The following is an 18,311-nucleotide window of genomic DNA, read 5'->3' on the forward strand; positions in this document are numbered from 1 at the left end:
CCTGCAAAGACGTTTTCATCCTTGAATTTGTCCAAAATTCTAGTAGTAGTTTCTTGTGTGTTCACATGCACTGCTGAAAACTCCTCACAGTTTTTCCACAAACTCAATCCTTTCCTCAGTGCCTTTAAATAATGATACATGCTGTAGTGGTCAGCAATTCGTACAAAAGGTAAAGGTGAAAAATGTAATTTGACTGCAAAAGATTTTTCTTTTAATCAGTTAACACCATGGGTGCACCATGATCATAATGCTGTTCATAAGATTAGTTATCATCCTCCTTCAATCATATTTTTATTTTATGAGACATCTCAACTCATCAAGCATGCACTTTCTGTGTACTCATATGCAATAATTAGTGTTTTTACAGTATCTCCTAGTCTGATGTGAACAGTTCAGATATTACACAGTACTCCACTGAGATGAATGAAGGGCAAGATTATGCATGTTATTTCAATGAAAAAAAATATTTCATTTGTCTGGCTCCAAAAGAGCCAAGCAAGGTAAGTGATAAAAGCACCAGCTTAAGACTTTTTTGAACATAAATTCAGGCATTTTAATGTATTTCTCAGTAAAGCTACATGAGTTTCCATGTAGATTATTCATACATATTATGGCACTCAGACTCTCCTAACAGGTATTTAGTTACCTAGGATATATAGGTTTAAAAGAAGTTTGCTAAAACTAACCATTTTTGTAAGAAAACACTTCTGCCCCAACCTTCAAAAACTCATCATTTTCCTCAAAGTATGCACCAAAATACAATTGTTCATACTTCACATTATTTGAACAAGTTGCCCTTGACAGTGATGCCACATTAACTTAAGTTTAGAACTCTAGTGATTTGTGAACACAACAGAAGGCAGCATATTACCCACTTTCAACAAAACAAATTATGTCCTGCTCCTTAGTAATTATAATATAGAAGATTAATACTTGTGTATCTGTTCTTTTCTTGGACTAAAGTCTTGGAAGTAATTACACATGCTAGCTAGGAAAGAAGTCAAATTTAATTAAAGGAGGCTTACAATGGTAGCATTTTCCCCATGTAAGGCATTATTCTGACATCTACTGGCCTGGTACCCAACCATACATTTTAATACACGGCATTTGTTATTAAAAAGGAGCATATATATTAATCCAAAGATAAGAACAATTAAAGGAACACAAATGACATACATTTAAAACAGGCCCATATATCTTCATATAAATCTCACAGCCCTACCAATATTTTGGTAGGTTTCTATTGCTTTCTTAACTCATCTGAACTACTGTATATCATGAGGCTTTAATACAAGCAGCTTTGGGGAAGAAAGTTACATTAGGGAAAAGAAAGTTGTGACAAGTAAAAAAATCCAAGAAGTTTTTTTTAAAAAAAAATCTTTACTTGCAAAATGAAGCAGCATGCTATTTTATGATTTATATTTGAATTTAAAAAGACTAATTAGACTGAAATAAAAATAAAACCTAAAAATGGCAATTCTATAAATAATGAAAATTTTGATTTCACTAGACTTTAATGAAAAACATTTGGTAATTAAATACTTGCTACTGTTCATTACGTTGATGAACTTTATTAGGGTTAAAACTATAACAAAGTTCATCCTAAAACATTTTGCAATGCAAAATTATTTTCACTCAAGGAGTGTCTCATAAATTGAATGCTAAGAATTACAAGCAATCTTCAGAAGCAGACACTCACATTCGTAAAACTTTATACATCTTTTGGAACTAAGATATTTATACTACTAAAATCAAACATGCATCACTTCCCATACATTCTGGTATCATGATTTATATTACATTATGTAACACCATTCTTCTAAACAGCAGCAGTTTTATCATACGTTTGCTCCATTTTCTTTGGATTTCTGATCTTTATCTTCGTTCTTCACAACATCCTTTAAAAGAAAAAAGGAGAGGGTAACAGAAGTTCCGGAAGTGAGATTTCTGATATGAAGCGTAAAGCAGCGTAAGACTAAAGATACTGTGCTGCACTTAATACTATGTGAACTGTCTTACTCAATTTAGTTATAACATTCATATTTCCAGTGTATTCCTGGAAAGCTAAGGGGGCACAAAAGTAAATGCAACCTGTGAACTTGTAAAGAGAAGTATAAAAACCATCCCCAGAAGTCTCACTTTGTATTCCTTTACAGGCTTTAAGAGAAAAATCAAAATTTGTTTCTGCAAAATCCATTATGTTAGGATAGGGTAATATATAACAGAGCTAACATGAAACACACTTACATTGGTTAAGGCCATCTGAAAACCTTGGGGTTACAAGAAATTTTCATCCCAAAAATACCAGACAAAGGCTATTTATCAGAGCTAAGATCCTGGGAATAGAGGATCATGCAGCACCTTCAGCAGCCAGTTCTGACGGAGGTGGCACGGCTGCAATCTGCAGTGCAGCACAGGACTGCATAAAGATACTGATGACAGTTAGATGGCTGCAAGGTATTGCTACATCAGGTCAGTAAGCTACTGTGACTGATCTGATGCTTCAGTTGTATCCTACAAGAGCAAGAAAAGGTCAAAGACTTGACAAGGTACCTAGTTCGGTTTCTGACCCTCTGTAGAGTCTATTGTCTTTTCAAAATAGAGACAGAATTAGAAGCAACTCCAGTTCACCACCAAGTAGCCTTCATAACCTACATCTATTCAAGCCTTATTTAATGGGGCCTCACAACATTCCTAGGGAACATGCAAGCCACTTTTTATATAGCAAGAGAGATGATTAAGCAATTTGCTCAAGCTTGTTTTACTGGAATGCCCCTGATAAACTGAAATACCTAGATTTTGCCTTGATAAATAGAAGTCTTATTCCTAACTGAACAGAGGGGATATAGAAAATTTGCACTGAAAGGGATGGAGAGAGTCCACTACAGTGCTACAATGGCTTGGGATTTATATTTAAAAACTACATAAAAATACAAGTCAGGAACTTCTCTTGTGTTTCAAGCTTTGAAAAATATACTCTGTGTGTGTGTATATATATATATATTTTTAATAATTAGTACCTTATTTAGCATCTCATATAATGTGATCTATTATTGTCCCAAATTCATGTAGAAATTTTTTCATTCTGAAGTTTTTTCGTATTTAGTTTACAAAAAGTTTACATAACAATAATCAACAATGGAATTACAAAAATGCTAACCTGCTTAAGAACACTGTGTATTTCATCCATAACAGTGGCTAAATTTTTGATTGTCTTATTCAGCTGACTCTCAAATTGCAGATTTTTATCATCTGAAATCTTTAAATTTTCCTGTAGTTGGCCAAGATCCTTTTTGACCTCTTTGAGTTCCGTAGATAGACTTTTGTTAGAATTCTCCAGCTGAAGTATAGTCTTTTCATCTTCATCTAAAATAAAAGTCAAAGTCACTTCCAAGGGCATGTACTTTGTATCTTAACATTCCACTTACACAACAGCAAATTAGTAAGAGAACATTAACAGATTACATTGTGTTACCACTTGATACGGTGCAATTCTAAGGACATTTCAAAAGCAGTTTTATATTCAACTTGACTGAAAAAGATAAAAACAATTTTATTGTATGCAACAACTGTACTCCAACTGTTGCTGGTGTGTAAGTTCCAAGGGCTTGGGAAATAAAAAACATGTGAGACTGTGCAAATATCTAACACTGGGTCACAAATATTACTCAGATTGGTTTATCTACGAAAGTCCTAGAATTCTGCATCCATACACGTACTAACTTCCAAGCAGCGTCCCACCTGTTTTTTCTTCTAGTAACTGAAGCTTTTGTTCTATCTCTGCCCGCACTCTTTCACTCTTCTCCAGCTTCTGCAAAAGGCTCCCAACATCCACCATAGCTCCATTGTACACTATGAGGCCAACGTTTTCCTCTACAGCTTTTGATTCTTGCTTTATTGTAGGAGATGGTAACAGTAATCTGTTTCCTAAAATTGATTAAATAGTATTAAGATATAATCATTATGTCATTTTTCAGTTGCCTACAGTTCTAATGACCAAACTTAGAAACGTCCTTCATTAGTTTAAAACAATATATTAGTTTAAAACAGCATTCCATACTAATTCAAGAGTCACACCTCTCTAACGTTACAGAATTAAGATCATAACATGGTTTCTTCATATGTGTGAAAGGAATAAATAGCGATTCATGATGTTTGGTCTATCCTTCATTTCTCTCCTCCTTCCTTCTCCCCCAGCCCACGCCCCAAGTAGGATGCTCTTCCGCGACATTCCTCTATTCCTCCTTTCTGACGCAATTGTCTTCCAAGAACCAAGCGCCATGCTACTACCTGTAGGACCTGCACTGATCCTCATGACTGCAAAGGTTCTGTGAGAATATGTAATGTTGTTAATGAACATTCAACATTAACCTCTGTCCTCCTTCCTGGTCCAAAACATATGCTAAGAATTCATGCTATAAATGTAACCCAGGACCTGCTGGAAGTGAGAAATACCATAATTCATGAACTGCTCAAGGTTTACTTTTCTCAAACAGGCAGGTTCTCTGCAGACATCTCAGAACTCTCACATCATTTGCACAGAAACAATTCTTTATGAAGTTTGTACAATCCAAAAAAATACTACCTAACATATCTTCCTGTAGTTCTTCAGACTCCTCTTGATTTTCTTCATCTTTAGAAGTATCTGTCAGTCTTCTGTAAAAGCAGGATTCTCTAAGTACTACTTTATTAAGTAGCTTTTTGACCTAAAACACAGCCATGGAAAGCAATACTATGTTATTCAAGTAATGCAACGGGTGTTAATGCACAACAGTCAGCATGCTTCCTAAACAAACCTACCAAAACCTATTGAAACCCTACTTCAAGGAATTGCAAAGCTTTTTAACATCTTGAGCTTAAAAATGTAAACAAGCTAGAAAAAAAGAGAGACTTTTTTTGAGAAACATTTAAAAGCTACATATTCAATGTAGGCGTATTGAGAGCTGCAAACTGTACCTTTTCATCCTAAAACAACTTACAAAAGATTAAACTAGAGTATCTTTGCAACCAGCAAGTAGGATACCTAGAAGTTAGGGATAAAGTATATAAACAACAGCCTTCAGAACTACTTTCCACCCACATCCTTATAGCACCCCTGTAGTATTTTCAAAGGCATTTCTATTGCTATACAAAACCTGAGCACGTGATAGGTGTAGTCCAAGAGTGTACAGTATCTCCTCCATGTCCTTTTCCAGAAGATATCCACAGTGACTTTGATCAAAATAAACAAAAGCCATCAGAAGATCCCTATTAACAGTTATCATCTGCGTCTTGTCCTTCTCCTACAAAACATTGATCATGTGGTCATTAGGAAGTTAAAATATCATTTTCCCATTGGCTACTAAAAACAAGCAAACATTTAAGTTAACAAGGAAGTTTTGCAGTTCCATTTTATCATTTCTTTCAGTCAAATAATTAATATAATTAGTATTTATCTCCTGGGCTCAAATATAAGCAAACTATTTAGGACAAAACTTTCAGATATTTAACAGGATTACAGCACAATGGACAATAATGTCTGGCAGACACAGCTTCCTTTTGTTCAGGCTAACATGCCAAAAAGCTTGAAAAAACCCCTAAGTAAACAAATTTTTTTAATCCCTCCCCAACCTCCCCAAAATAAAATATTTTATTCAACAGTTCAAATGAAACTTCAAAATGAAGTTCCCATAGCTGTGTAATGAATGATCATCCAGCTCTAACAGCTACGACCATTCTGCACCGTGTTTTGCCATTATTCCTACATTTCCTGGTTTTTGAGGAACAAAAATAGTCAGACATTTGTTTTATTCTTGCATCTATAAAGAAAGTTTACGCATAACCAATCCAGTTCATGCTCTTTCTTAATCTGAACTGTGGATGCAAGCTACTAGCCTCATGACAGAAAAAGCATCCTTTTTCCTGCAGGGAGATGTATAAGTGCTGCATAATGATTACATCCTTTTTCCTGCAGGGAAATGTAGAAATGTTACATAATGACTCCAGGCATCACAATTGGCAAGCTTTTTTTTTTTTTTTTTTTTTTTTTTTTTTTTAAATCAAGCTAAGCTTCTGCTTTTCTTACATAAGAACACAGCTATTGAAGACTGTAGCTAAAATAATCATATCCACTGCCTCTTATGCGCACATGCAGTCCTCAGATCTTTCAGACAAATTAGTATCTCATAAGAAAGTTCCTCCAACAACTTTCACTCTGCAGGCATTTAAATGCAAGTGAAAGTAGATTTTAAGAACCTTACCCAAAGCTGTCACATTCCCTAATTTTTATATATGCAGTGTTTCAGTCTAGAAGTGTTAAAGGAAATCAAGGAGTGAAAACAGGTTTTGTAATGAAAATAAAGGTAAGCTCTAGTTAGGACATCTCTAATGAGGTCACGTGTAGTTGTTAAGAAATGTGTTAATTACTTTATCTTTAGACGACCTCTCTTTACAGTGCCTATTTCCCTCTCTTCTGTCTTCCCGTTTGTTCATTTCCTCTTCATCCCGGTCTATAAAACAGAAAGAAAATTAAACATATCCACAGCAAATGATTCTACAATTATTATCACAAAAATACATCTGTTCATTAGAAAGCAGTTTACACAAACCCCCAAACATCTGAAAATATTATAATATTTCCCCAAACAAAAGAAAACCAAATGGCATTTTAAGTTAGTCTCATTATATTTTTATTTTTCTCCCATCTTACTTTAACGTAAGAGACTTATCAATTTTACCCTGTAAAATCTTAAGTTTTCACACACAGGACAGAAGAGGGGAAATAAATGCTAATGAGGCCAAAATAAGTTGTGCCAACGTCATCATCTATTTAAGCGGTGCAGAAAATCACCCCATTTCTCCCTACTGAGGCTTGGTAGAGTCTGCATTCAGCTATGGTTGTTCCTATTAGAACAGGATTGATACTGTTTACTGTCAAATATTTTACATCACAAAAACTGTATCAACCATATGAATATAAACTCATGTTTTTAACTATGTCTGAGTGAGATTTTTCGTTACTGGTGCATTTCATTCTAACCCTTAGATTCTCCAAAAGTTACTGATGACAGCACTTGGTAGATGTGAGGGACAAAAGTTGTTTTTTGGTGTGTTTACAAGCAGACAATACAATAAAACTACATCTAAAATAAAAAGAGAAAGAGGCATCTGACAACTGCAGGGATGGATTATGCCACGCAGCTCTGTGCCGTGTATACAAGTTTTTGGTTGGAGAATCATGTGCCAAATCAAGCTTTAAAAAACTGCTCACCTTTCTTGTGAGGAAAGCTTTGAAAAAATTATATATCACAATATTTGTTTAATTTTGCCAACATTTTTCTGAGAACCACAAGCTTTTTCATGTACCTCCACGGCATGCTGGATGTGTTCTCACCAACTCTGACTGCAAACGGCACAAGGACAGATTATGGGAAGTAGCAGCACTTGTACAGAAGAGAACAGCCCAGGCAACTTGCATATGGGCCAGATAATAAGCAAGTAAGAGTTATTTGGAAACCAGAGCACCAAGCCTTTAAGGCTGATGCAGCACTCTGCTAAAAACACTACTGAAAACGTTGGCTAGAAATGCTGGGACTGCAACATTTATGCAGCTCAAAACCACTTCTCCAGCAAAAACTGTACCCATGAAAGGAGGAAGGAAAACCCCCCAAAAGTACAAACTAAAAAGCCCACAATGTATCTTACTCCTTCCTGCATCTCTGAGCAGGCAAAAAGGGAGATTGCGGCTCTCTGGAGACAGGAAAGTTCCCCAGCCCCTTTCCCCACTTCTTTGGGCAAACAGAACTCCACCCAAACACAACTCAACTGCTCACAGCATCATTTAAGAAGAGCCCCACACTCTAGCCTAATAAAAACAGGATGACATTTTAAAACTAAGGAATAGAAAGTTAGGCACTTAAAAGTGGCTTGGTTTTTCAGAGGTGCTGAATACTCACATCTCCTACTGACTTCAATGGGAGTTGCGAGTGGTCTGCATTCTGAAAAAAATAAAACCACCTCTATATACATGCCTTACTTTGCGTACCACAGCTACAGTTTATATAAACTATGTTCATACAACACCTAGCATAAAAGGCACTTAAATCTTAAGCAATCTTAAGCAGGTCTGGTCAGAATTACTTTAATAAGATTAATAGTCTAATAATGCAATTTTAGATTTCTAGTTCTGGTGCATTCTCCACTTTGAAAGAACATTCAATGGCAATAAAAAGACTTATCCAAAAGCCATGAAATTCATAATTCAAAGGTACCTTCATCTTCATCTTCAGCATCTTCCGCCTCCATTGGATCATATTCTTCTTGGTTATTATCATCTTCAGTTTCCTCTTCATCTTTAGAATCATCTTTCCTTTTATCTTCCCTCTGAAACAAAAATGTATCAAGCCAGAACTAAAAAAAACAGCAAAGTGAAAACAGTCTCACCACATTCATTCAAAATCTGAGTACATTTACATTCAGTCACCAAATTAAAAAAAGTATACACAAATCTTAAGTTTAAGTGATAAGTGTTTTAGTATGCTAGTTAAAATATCCTAAAATAAATTAAACCTCTGAAGTTTTTAATGACTGAATATGAAAGAAGCATATTTAAATAGATTGATGGGTCAGAAATTAGCTAACAAGACAAAAATAGCTTTAGAAGATAACAGGGAAAAACCCAGAAAGCAACAGTTTAATCCTGACCCAGGCAGGATAGTAGTTTATGTAAGCTAGCTGCAGACCTTCTTTTCATCTCTATCTTCTTTTTTATCTTTGTCATCTCCAGATTTTCTCCTCTTGGGTTTTGGTTCATCATTTTCATCATCTTTTTCTTCTTTTTTTTCTTTTCTCTCATCTTTTTTGCCTTTTTTGTCTTTTTTGTCTTCCCTCTCTGGGAGGGAAACAAGGGCCTTATAAATTCTGACACCAAAATCCCTCTGAAGCATTTCATTGAAGAGTTCTGCAAACAACGAAACCTGCACACAAAGAGGAATAAAAAGGAGATGATGAAAAGATTTTTTTAGAATATAGGTAAAAATAATTATAAAAGTGTTGCAAATGTGTAATATGTATTGCACAAAAAATTAATTTTACTTAGGTTTTATTTTGCTATGTTATCATATACTTTTATAATTTAAGAACACAGCAGTTACCACACAGAATTAAGAGAACTAAGAGTGGCTGAATTATAAGCTTATTGTATTCAACTGGAAAGCATCAGCTTTTTCTTCAATGCAATACCTCAACATAGAGCTCACTAAGAAGTTGCTTTAATAGAGTAGTATGACTTAATTACCTCGAAGGAATGCTCTTTATTATCTTCCAATCTATAGTCCAGAAGAACACTAAGAGACATAATGCTACAGTCAAACTTTCCACTCTTTGCTGCCCAGTTAGGATGTACAATGATGGCTGGCTCATCAGGCAAGATGTATCGCCTCTCTCGCCGTTGACGTTCCATTTCTTCTTGTCGCTTTCTTTCCTCTTCCTAAAGAGAGAGAGAGAGGAAAAAAAAAAAAAAAAACACCCCAACACACAGCATATTCCAGAGGTGAAATTTCAGTCTGTGTATTAGCTTTAAGGACTCACTGCTTTGAAGAAAGTGAAGGAAAGCCTAAGCTGCTGAACACGATGTAAATGACAGACAAATTACAGGCCAGAATTTCCAGAACACATACTGTGTCCACTGCTTCACCTAAAAACACTGGCAATCTGAGCAGAACAAAGCAGGCCATGCTTTGTTGTTTAACTCAAGCAGCAACAAGCATCTTCCAACTATCTTATGGTGCTAATTGCAGCACGCTTAGTTTGGTTCCATTCACGATCAAGTAATTTATTTCGAGATACGGTTTGTAAGCTAACAAGGGAATCAATGGCTCTTTTCTGTTTGGGGTGTTTTATGAGGTATACAGGGAAATGTTACTGTATCTTAGGATAGGAAGAGTAAAGGCTTCTTGCATCAGTCTCCCAAAGATATATCCAACACAGTTTTAACAATTACCAGATGAAAATTTACTCAGCTCTTTCGGTCATGAGAAACACAACCTTTATAGATGCAACTGATGCAAATCAAACAGAAGGCTAAAAAATTTAAAATACAAAGCAGCTTATTGACTGCCAAGACAGGAGTATTAAAGTGTTACAGAGTGCATGTATAAAAGGAGCACAATTGAACTGCCCAGCCCCTAATCTGGAGAGAAAAAAAAAAGCAGCTGTGGTGAGGAACCCCAAGACAGCCCATGCAAGCTGCAGAAGGCAGCAGTTAACAGAAATAGCAAGCACGTGGCCTCTGCGCTCTTACCAAGGGAAAGCCTTACACAAGTAGATAAAATTTCAAATTTTGTCACGATGATTAACAGGTAAGATGACACAAAAAGGCAGGTTTAAAAGTAAAACACACAATAACTTGTCTGTACATTCCTGCCTCTTTCCTGCAGTTGGTTTCAAGCTTGCTGCACATATTTTATCTTCACAATATAGCAACAAACACTAAAAAGTATTGAAACTACTAACTGCAAAACATAAGGGGGAAAACAACAATAAAACCCCCCACCCTTTTCAGTACATAGAAAGTTTATCAAAAGTGAAAATTAAAGTTTCATAGTAAGTTTCATAATATAGCTTCATAAATCTCTGCAAACAGTTAGCCACACAAAGGAACTCAACTGGCTTAAACACTATAACCTTTCACAGACTAAAAACCAAACAAAATACACAAAACAACCCCAAAACCACACTTCCACGGTAATTCGCTGAGGCTTCTATGCTGCTAAATGCTAATACAACTAAGCAGCTGCTTTTCATAAAGGTTTAAAAAGCTAAGATCTTGTTAAATGTGTTCATCTACTCGCAGTAAGTGTAGTTTTGTTGGGGAGTTTTGCTTTTTTTGTTTTGTTTTGTTTTAAATACATTTACGGTCTGACATTAACTCAGACACCCTTAACAGTTGCACATTTCAGCTGACTTTGCTGATATAAAGACATTCAAACACACCAAGATTTCACTCCAATTCAGCGGCTCAAGTTACAGAAAGAGTTCCCAGTCTACTCAGCTAAGAACTACAAAAATCTCAACACAACTAGGCATAAGTCCTGTGCTTTTTGTATTTATATATTTATTTATACAAATTTTTATATGTAAGATTTTATGTATTTAGTAAGAATTAAGAATTAACATGTCCAAAACCTAACCTCTTTGTCATCTTCAGACTTCCTATCCTCCTCCTCTTCCTCTTCCTTCTCAGACTTCTCTAGCTCCTTTTGCTCTTCTTTTTGTTCCTCTACTTTCAGCTGCTTTGTCAGTCGAGCTATCAACTGAGATTTCAGTCCTTTAGAGCTAAGGGTTCGACTTTCTAATTCTTTGCGAAGGTCATTTACCTGGTAAATAAAAGCTGTGTAAGTGGTATCAACCAGTGACATTGCAAAACATGTGATTAGCAGAAAAGGTGAAGTAAAAATGAAGTAAGAGCATTGAAAGTCAACTGTATTTTCTTAAAATCCGTTTTGAAAAAAAGAAAAAAACAAAAAACCAGTAGTATTTACTGATATAAAACGTACTATATTTAAAGGTATGTTCTCCTCAAAGAACCTGCTTTTTGAGGGACTTTTCACAGGGACAGGAAAAAGATTTGGTAGTTTAATACTATTATTCCTTTCAAGGGAGCTTTTTATTATGTCTCCTGGCATACATTTTTGCATAATTATTGCCTTTTTAAACTAATATTAAACTATTTTAGACCCTACATTTTTGCATTAAGTAGATATGGCCAGATTTCTGCAGAACTTTCATTTTCCAGTTTAAAAAAAAAAAGCTATATCATGTGTGATACACTGAAGTTGTATGAAGTTCAAAAGTTCAGAAGTTTCAGTTAGCTATATTTGCTTATTTAAATCAGAATTCACACTTGCATACTGCAATGTCACATCTAAGTCACTTACCTATAAAATTAGCAAGGAAGGCAAAACACTATGAAAAATTTTTTCACAGTTAAGGGAATACAACTATATCTTGGGTCCTGCCTTAAAAATGAAGATGTAGACTTGAATCAAAAAACAAGTAATTACCTTCATTGTTTTTGGATCCAGTTTAGACCAGTGTGTAGGTGTAGAGATCTCTTTAGCTTCCCCATCATCCTTTTCCTCTTCATCCTGACAAATAAAATTAAGAAATCATCATTCAGAAAGTTTGAAAGCCTTTCATTTACTTTTTAAATTCTGTTGCTGATCTGTGCAAGGTCACAACTGTTTCAGATAGTCTTCTCCTAAAGTTATCATTTAAACAAGTTCACACATACATTCTACCACTTTATAAATTATCACAGTGCCACTCAGCCAATACAAGCCAGATCTGCGGAACACAAAAGGGTGATAAGCAACACCACAAGGAATACTGGGGTTACGCAGACACTGCTGGTCTCCATTAACCACGCAGTGTGTGATCTCTCCCCAGATTTTAAAACCCCAGAGTTACTCTGTTCAGTCAGACCTTCCCTTATTCCAAGATGCTGATCAGCCACATGGCCTGAAATTCAGATGTTTCAGACTAATGTTTGTTCAATTTCGGGTATCACAATTAGAACTGGTCACAAGAGAGAATTTAGAAATTTTAGAAAATGGCAAAATGTTTAGAGACAGCTATTCATAAACTGCATCTCACTCAACAACTGGTCCCAGATTCCAGCAACTACTTCTATGATAAAAATTTTCTGCGCATCATAAGCACAATTTAATTCCACTTCTGATATAAGCATACACATTTTAAGTTAGTATACTAGCTGAAATAAAAATAAAAAACAACATCCACTACACTGCTGAAAGCTGGTTTACCAGTCATTGTTACCAGTTATGTTCCTCCTATGTATGTATGTTGTGTAGTATGTGGTGTGCATTTTGTGCCTGTGTTCCTGTGCCTGTGAGAAGCAGAAATAGAAAAAGGGATTAGCGTTCAGTGCCTGTTCTCCATCAGCCTCCTTGCGTTCACCCTGAAGCTTCTCGACCAGCTGCTGCTTGTATCCTCGGGAGAGGGTTTCCCACTCTGAGCGGGTGGGAAGGCAATGCCAAACATCCGGGAAAAATAAAACCACTGTCTCCACATGAGCTGGAACTGTACGCCCCTTGTGGGTCTCCTCAGGGCGATGGTAGCGAATCTCTGCAAAACGGTACCTGTTGCAAGGGAAGAAGCATGTTGGAAAAAAAATTCTACAATACATTTTAAAGAGCCTAGATCACTTGTAGCACATCAAGTAAAGAAACTTTGCTGCAAGACCTTGAAGTTTATCTAAAGAAAAAAATTACGGAAGCCATATTTTCTCTTTTGGCACATTTGTACAATGTATCACAATTTAAAAGAACCACCAATGATATGCTCTTATGTAACTTGTTATGTAGCACAAGTAGGTTTGACGTGCAAATAAGAAGAGTTGAAGCACTTCAAATTTAGCGTACAATAGACTTTTCTTACATTTGTAGAACCACACAAGTGTTAACACAGGACAAATAAACTCATCAAGAGAAAATATGGCTATAACCAACAGCTAATTATTTATAACAAAAGAACAATGAAATGAAGTTCTCTTGACGATCTTCTCCAGCTATGCACAAAACAAAAAATATTTTCAACATACATTCATTAAAAATTACAGAACATGTCAAAATAAATTCAGAATTTTTAATTAGTTCTTAATGCATTATTCAGCACAGTTGGCACCAATCGAGCTTATTACGAAACAGAACATCCTTGGAGTAGTTTACCTGCTCTACCACAAGCAGCTGACAAAGAAAAAGGTGTTTTCACTTAAAAAAAAAAAAAAAAAAAAAAGTCTTATAGTAGACAAGTATTTTTATAGTGCATTTAGTTTTGCAGCACAGTACTTACCATTGTGTGCACACACTTAAGTCAATCCCTGTAAGAGCCTTGCAACAACGAATAGCCGTCTTTATCAGCACCGAAGGGTCCTTTTCTGGATCAGGTCCATCCAGTGATGGGGACCAGTGTCCTCCAATAGCCATAGCTTCATCTTTGCCTTTCATACCCACTAAAAACTAGACAAAAAGAGTCTTCTGAATGTTCCCCTGCTAGGGGGTAAAAAGTCACTTTGCCAAAGCGTAAAAAATATTTCATAGCACACACATTGAAATCCAACAGTAAACTGTTACATTATTTTGAAATCTGAAAACGAAAGTCAGTCAAGAAAGAGTTCAGTTATTTTTTTTCCACAGAGTATTTCAGAAATGGAATAGGTTTATAACATCATCACTCGTTCTTGTTCTGTAAGACTTTCCATCAAGTTTCTTTATCCGTATAGGCTTATTCTTTTGCAACTAGAAGCTTTCTAACACAACAGACAAACATATTAATTCAAATGGTGTTTTAATTCTGGTAGGCACATGTATAGATGTTCCTGCTTAAAAGTGATAAAGCAAAGCTACAAAAGATAAAACCACAGAAGCATTATCAAATCTGTAAGTTCAAGTACTTCCATTGGCTTTAAGATGATTAAGTTTAATTAGAAAACAACAAATGTGTCGTCTTAAAACACTATCACACTTACTGAAGTTACAACAGTTTGTTCGTTTTAATAACAATGGCTAAGCTTCAGTTAACATGATTGTTACTTAACTGTTGCTTCATTTGTATTCTCTTCACAGCTGAGCCCTTATAGTCTACACGCTTGCAAAAAAAGACTAACAAAGTTAATTATATAATAGATTTCTCTAAATATCTACAGTATGACTAAGTTGAACAAAGCAGTAAATATGAAAGCAATGATGATGAAGCGCCAATAAATCAGAAAAAGGAGAAGTGACACACAAACTGGATCTCTTCAGACGAAAAATGAAGCTGTCATTTAGCCTACGAACTCCTTCCTTATCAACAGGTATTTTAAAGCTCTGTAACCAACCTTCATTGCCAAGAGTATCTGGCATTGAAGCATATTTACCTTTACAAGTCTAGCAGGATGCTGAAATCCATCACGAAGTTCTTGGGGATCTTCAGCCAGAGCACACGACTTATGATAGAGATCTTCCATGCTAGGACTAGCCATCAACATCACCTGTTGTGTAAGTCAGATCAGTCTTGTGAAGGTCTCCCACTACGACTGGTAAACAAAGCCCACACCTTGCAAGCACTTATACGCATACCAATACTTTTGCTTAAGGTCACGAAAATCAGTGTATGTAAAGGTTAAGAACACAGTTGTAGAACTGGGGCTTAAAATGCTAGTCAGAAAGATCTCTTTCCCTCCCCCACCATTCCATATACATGCAATGTGTGATCTTACATAATGGACTGAAAGTATATAAAAGCAGCATGCAGAACTACCATACTACTTCGCATATTATCACCAAATGTACTAAATAAAGCAGCACAGTGAGTACATTTCTGGTTTCAGTCACTGACTTCTTCCATTTTGCCACAGTTATAAGAGAACTGGCCTACCACACATCGGCCTCATCTTAGCACCCTGTTAGTCTAGCCATATCTAACAGGGCTGCTTTCTAACCTAAACAGTTTCCTCTTATGAAACAGGCATGCTATTCCTCAATTAATGAGGATGCTTTGAAGCTTAACTTTCAGAGAGTTCTTGCACATTATCACTAGAATGAATAAAGCAGTATATCTCATACTTGAGCCACAGCTTCAAAAGTTTTACGGACAGAAGGCACGTAAGGTACATCTTTCAGAAACAGAGAGATTAAAGGCAGCTTTGTTTCTAAACATATCTTTAATGTTAAATACTTTTAAAACAGGTTGACCTAGAAATTTCAGACCTATTTTAATGCAAAAGCTTTCAAATGGAAGAATTTTTGGAAGATTTTTAACAGTGAGGTCCTTTATGCATCATTACAGCCCCGATACAGAATTACTTGATATTCGCATAGCCTTAACATGCTCAATCTACTTTCAATGAGATGCTAAAGACTGAGATGAATTTGAAAGGAGTAAGAAAAAAAACCCATCACTAAATGGGAGAACGAAAACTATACAGAAGAGATTCCGGGGGGTGGGGGAGGAAGGGAATGGGGAGGGCTACATTAACTGTGCAGCACATATTGCCTAAGGACTGCACTCAGATCCTGCAGGAGCTGGCTCTCTTGCCTATAATTAAATCAGTGTAACATGCTGCAGAGTATGGAAAAGAAACCTCAGTACAAACAAGATGCAACAGAAAAGCAAACTGAATTTCAATCATGATTCTTCAAATTCTATACACCAGCTCTTTATTGAAAAGTTTAAAACGCTATTTTGGTTAGATCATCATAGTATATTTTCAGCTCAGTTGTAACCAGCTTTTTGCCTTATAGGTAGAAAAAGTTCTAATGGACAGTCATAATACAGGAGGCTGCACAAACCTTTGCACTGTACAGATGATCAGCATCAGGTGGATCAAGGACAGCAGCATTTTTATCTATAGGATCTACTTCTCTATGCATTACGTAGAAATTACAGTAGTTGCCCAGCTGAAATGGTCTAGACATAGGAAAAGCATCCACCCATGTAAACTGAGCATCAAAGAAATCGCTTGGGATATACAAGTTCTGGTAACGCCGCCTCAGTTCCATCATATCACAGCTACGGCTGAAATAGACAACGTTTTTTGAAAGATACAGCAATAAAAGAAAACAAAAAAAGCACAGCATTAAGAAGAATATTCACTAGAAATAAAACCACCTTATACCTAAACTAGAAGAGTGCTATTTCAAACTGTAAAATCTTTAGACCAGGAACTACATGCAAACCTGTAAACAGCCATACAGAAAAGACTTAAAATATTTGATAATTCTGATCATTTAAAGAATCATGTATAATTACTGAAGTTTGAAAATGAGTAACTACTAAACATTCTTTAAAGTGTCTACATATTATGGAATATTTGATAAATAGGATTACAAAGGTATTTTGTAGAAGCACTCGAAAATAAGAACGAACCTAATACGTTTATAATAAGGTTCTCAGCCATTACATATTTGATTTTTCTTTGAAGTTCAGATCATTATCTAACTTTCACTACACATTTGTGTTGCCACTGCTCACAGTAATCTGTACCTCCTAATAAAATGAGATCTAAGTAAAAATCTGGCACTATAAACATACCAGTCCAAGGAAAACTTGGAAAACTGAACCGTGTAGCGGGGAACAACACGTCGTGGTCTTCGAGGTGATCTCTCCCTCTCTCGTCGAGGTGATCTCTCTCTGGAGCGTTTTCTCTGGGGTGATCTTTCCCGGGACCTGCGTCTCTCTCGTTCTCTTTCACGACTTCAAAATACATACAAGATGTACATATTTTTTGCATGCCAGTAACAAAAAAGCTTTCCAGAACATTATAGCACAATAAAAGCTAGAACTGTCACTGATGATTCATAAATGAAAATGAGAAGTTTGAGTAATTTGTTTCAGTACGTTGACTCTTTTTTAAAAGAGAAACTAATTATGTAGTTCTTTCACTACAGATACACAAGAACTCTTTACCAACATCTACTGGTAAAACCACCTGTGTGTATCATTGACTCAGTATGGAGCGAAAAGCTCAGCTCTGTTACAAGACTAAATAATAAAAGCATTCTACAGCGACCTGACATCAAGAACGTACCTCCTGTCATCTTTTCGGTTTGGCATAGAGTCTCCTCCTCTGTCATTCCTCCCAGAAAATCTGGATGGCGGGTCTAATCTTCGAGCTGGTTGAGGTTGTGAAACTATACGAACAGGGGGCTGTAACAGGCCAGCTGAAACAAAAATTTACAAGATGAATACATAGCAGGGGGCGACTGTCTACTCCATATCATTAAAAAGCTTGACTTTACAGTGGTTTTGAAAGATGCATACCAGTGAAACAACTGTTAAGGAGCAAATAAATCACCAGCAAATAAATCTACCCAGCCCTCAGCAGACAGAGGCCTACATCCTTCCTCACTGATAAAAACAGAAACACTTTCCAATTTCCTTTAAAAGTAGTGAAATTTGTTTAAAGTATCTTAGATGGAAGTAATAGAATTAAGCAAGAAGTTATAACCGTAAATAACTAACTCTTATTGGAAATGTAATTGTTTGAAGACAGATATACTACGTACTCACTGAGCTAAAGAAAACCTAAAATTATCTAAAAGGTAAAAACAATTAACTTCTTTGTAAAAATTACTCTTGAATCAATAGATTATACTGCTGTATTAATCCCCAACACGTACACATTTAACCAACTAACTAAATGGAGGAAATGTTACTAAATACTGCTGAACACCTAGGACCAATTAGATTGTAATAAGCATTTATCCAGAACAGTTTTGCTTAGGTGGTAGTTGAAGAACTTCTCTCCTTACTTTTATTGTGGGTAAGTG

The 18,311-nt window shown here is 35.9% G+C and overlaps 1 protein-coding gene and 1 non-coding gene across 6 annotated transcripts in view; both read right to left on the reverse strand.

The window, feature by feature from the left end:
- Positions 1 to 989: 989 nt before the first annotated feature.
- Positions 990 to 18,311, reverse strand: part of CCAR1 (cell division cycle and apoptosis regulator 1) — a 28,892-nt gene continuing 11,570 nt past the window's right edge. For 4 of the 5 annotated variants that reach the window (XM_064513645.1, XM_064513647.1, XM_064513646.1 and 1 more), the window contains 18 exons: positions 17,570 to 17,702; positions 17,074 to 17,235; positions 16,332 to 16,557; positions 14,918 to 15,031; positions 13,852 to 14,018; positions 12,929 to 13,139; positions 12,042 to 12,125; positions 11,169 to 11,354; positions 9,275 to 9,466; positions 8,721 to 8,954; positions 8,250 to 8,361; positions 7,935 to 7,976; positions 6,406 to 6,488; positions 5,136 to 5,282; positions 4,586 to 4,706; positions 3,742 to 3,927; positions 3,161 to 3,366; positions 990 to 1,898 (listed from right to left, as the gene is read on the reverse strand). In XM_064513645.1, coding sequence (XP_064369715.1) covers positions 1,839 to 1,898; positions 3,161 to 3,366; positions 3,742 to 3,927; positions 4,586 to 4,706; positions 5,136 to 5,282; positions 6,406 to 6,488; positions 7,935 to 7,976; positions 8,250 to 8,361; positions 8,721 to 8,954; positions 9,275 to 9,466; positions 11,169 to 11,354; positions 12,042 to 12,125; positions 12,929 to 13,139; positions 13,852 to 14,018; positions 14,918 to 15,031; positions 16,332 to 16,557; positions 17,074 to 17,235; positions 17,570 to 17,702 — 2,666 coding nt within the window. In that variant the 3' untranslated portion in view covers positions 990 to 1,838. The remainder of the gene's footprint in view (positions 1,899 to 3,160; positions 3,367 to 3,741; positions 3,928 to 4,585; positions 4,707 to 5,135; positions 5,283 to 6,405; positions 6,489 to 7,934; positions 7,977 to 8,249; positions 8,362 to 8,720; positions 8,955 to 9,274; positions 9,467 to 11,168; positions 11,355 to 12,041; positions 12,126 to 12,928; positions 13,140 to 13,851; positions 14,019 to 14,917; positions 15,032 to 16,331; positions 16,558 to 17,073; positions 17,236 to 17,569; positions 17,703 to 18,311) is intronic. The other variant, XM_064513648.1, reaches the window with a different exon arrangement.
- On the reverse strand, positions 14,171 to 14,235 carry LOC112986887 (small nucleolar RNA SNORD98). The gene has a single exon (XR_003260133.1). It is a non-coding gene; the product is annotated as a small nucleolar RNA SNORD98 (small nucleolar RNA).

Source organism: Dromaius novaehollandiae, chromosome 6, assembly GCF_036370855.1.
Source record: "Dromaius novaehollandiae isolate bDroNov1 chromosome 6, bDroNov1.hap1, whole genome shotgun sequence".
NCBI lineage: Eukaryota > Metazoa > Chordata > Aves > Casuariiformes > Dromaiidae > Dromaius > Dromaius novaehollandiae.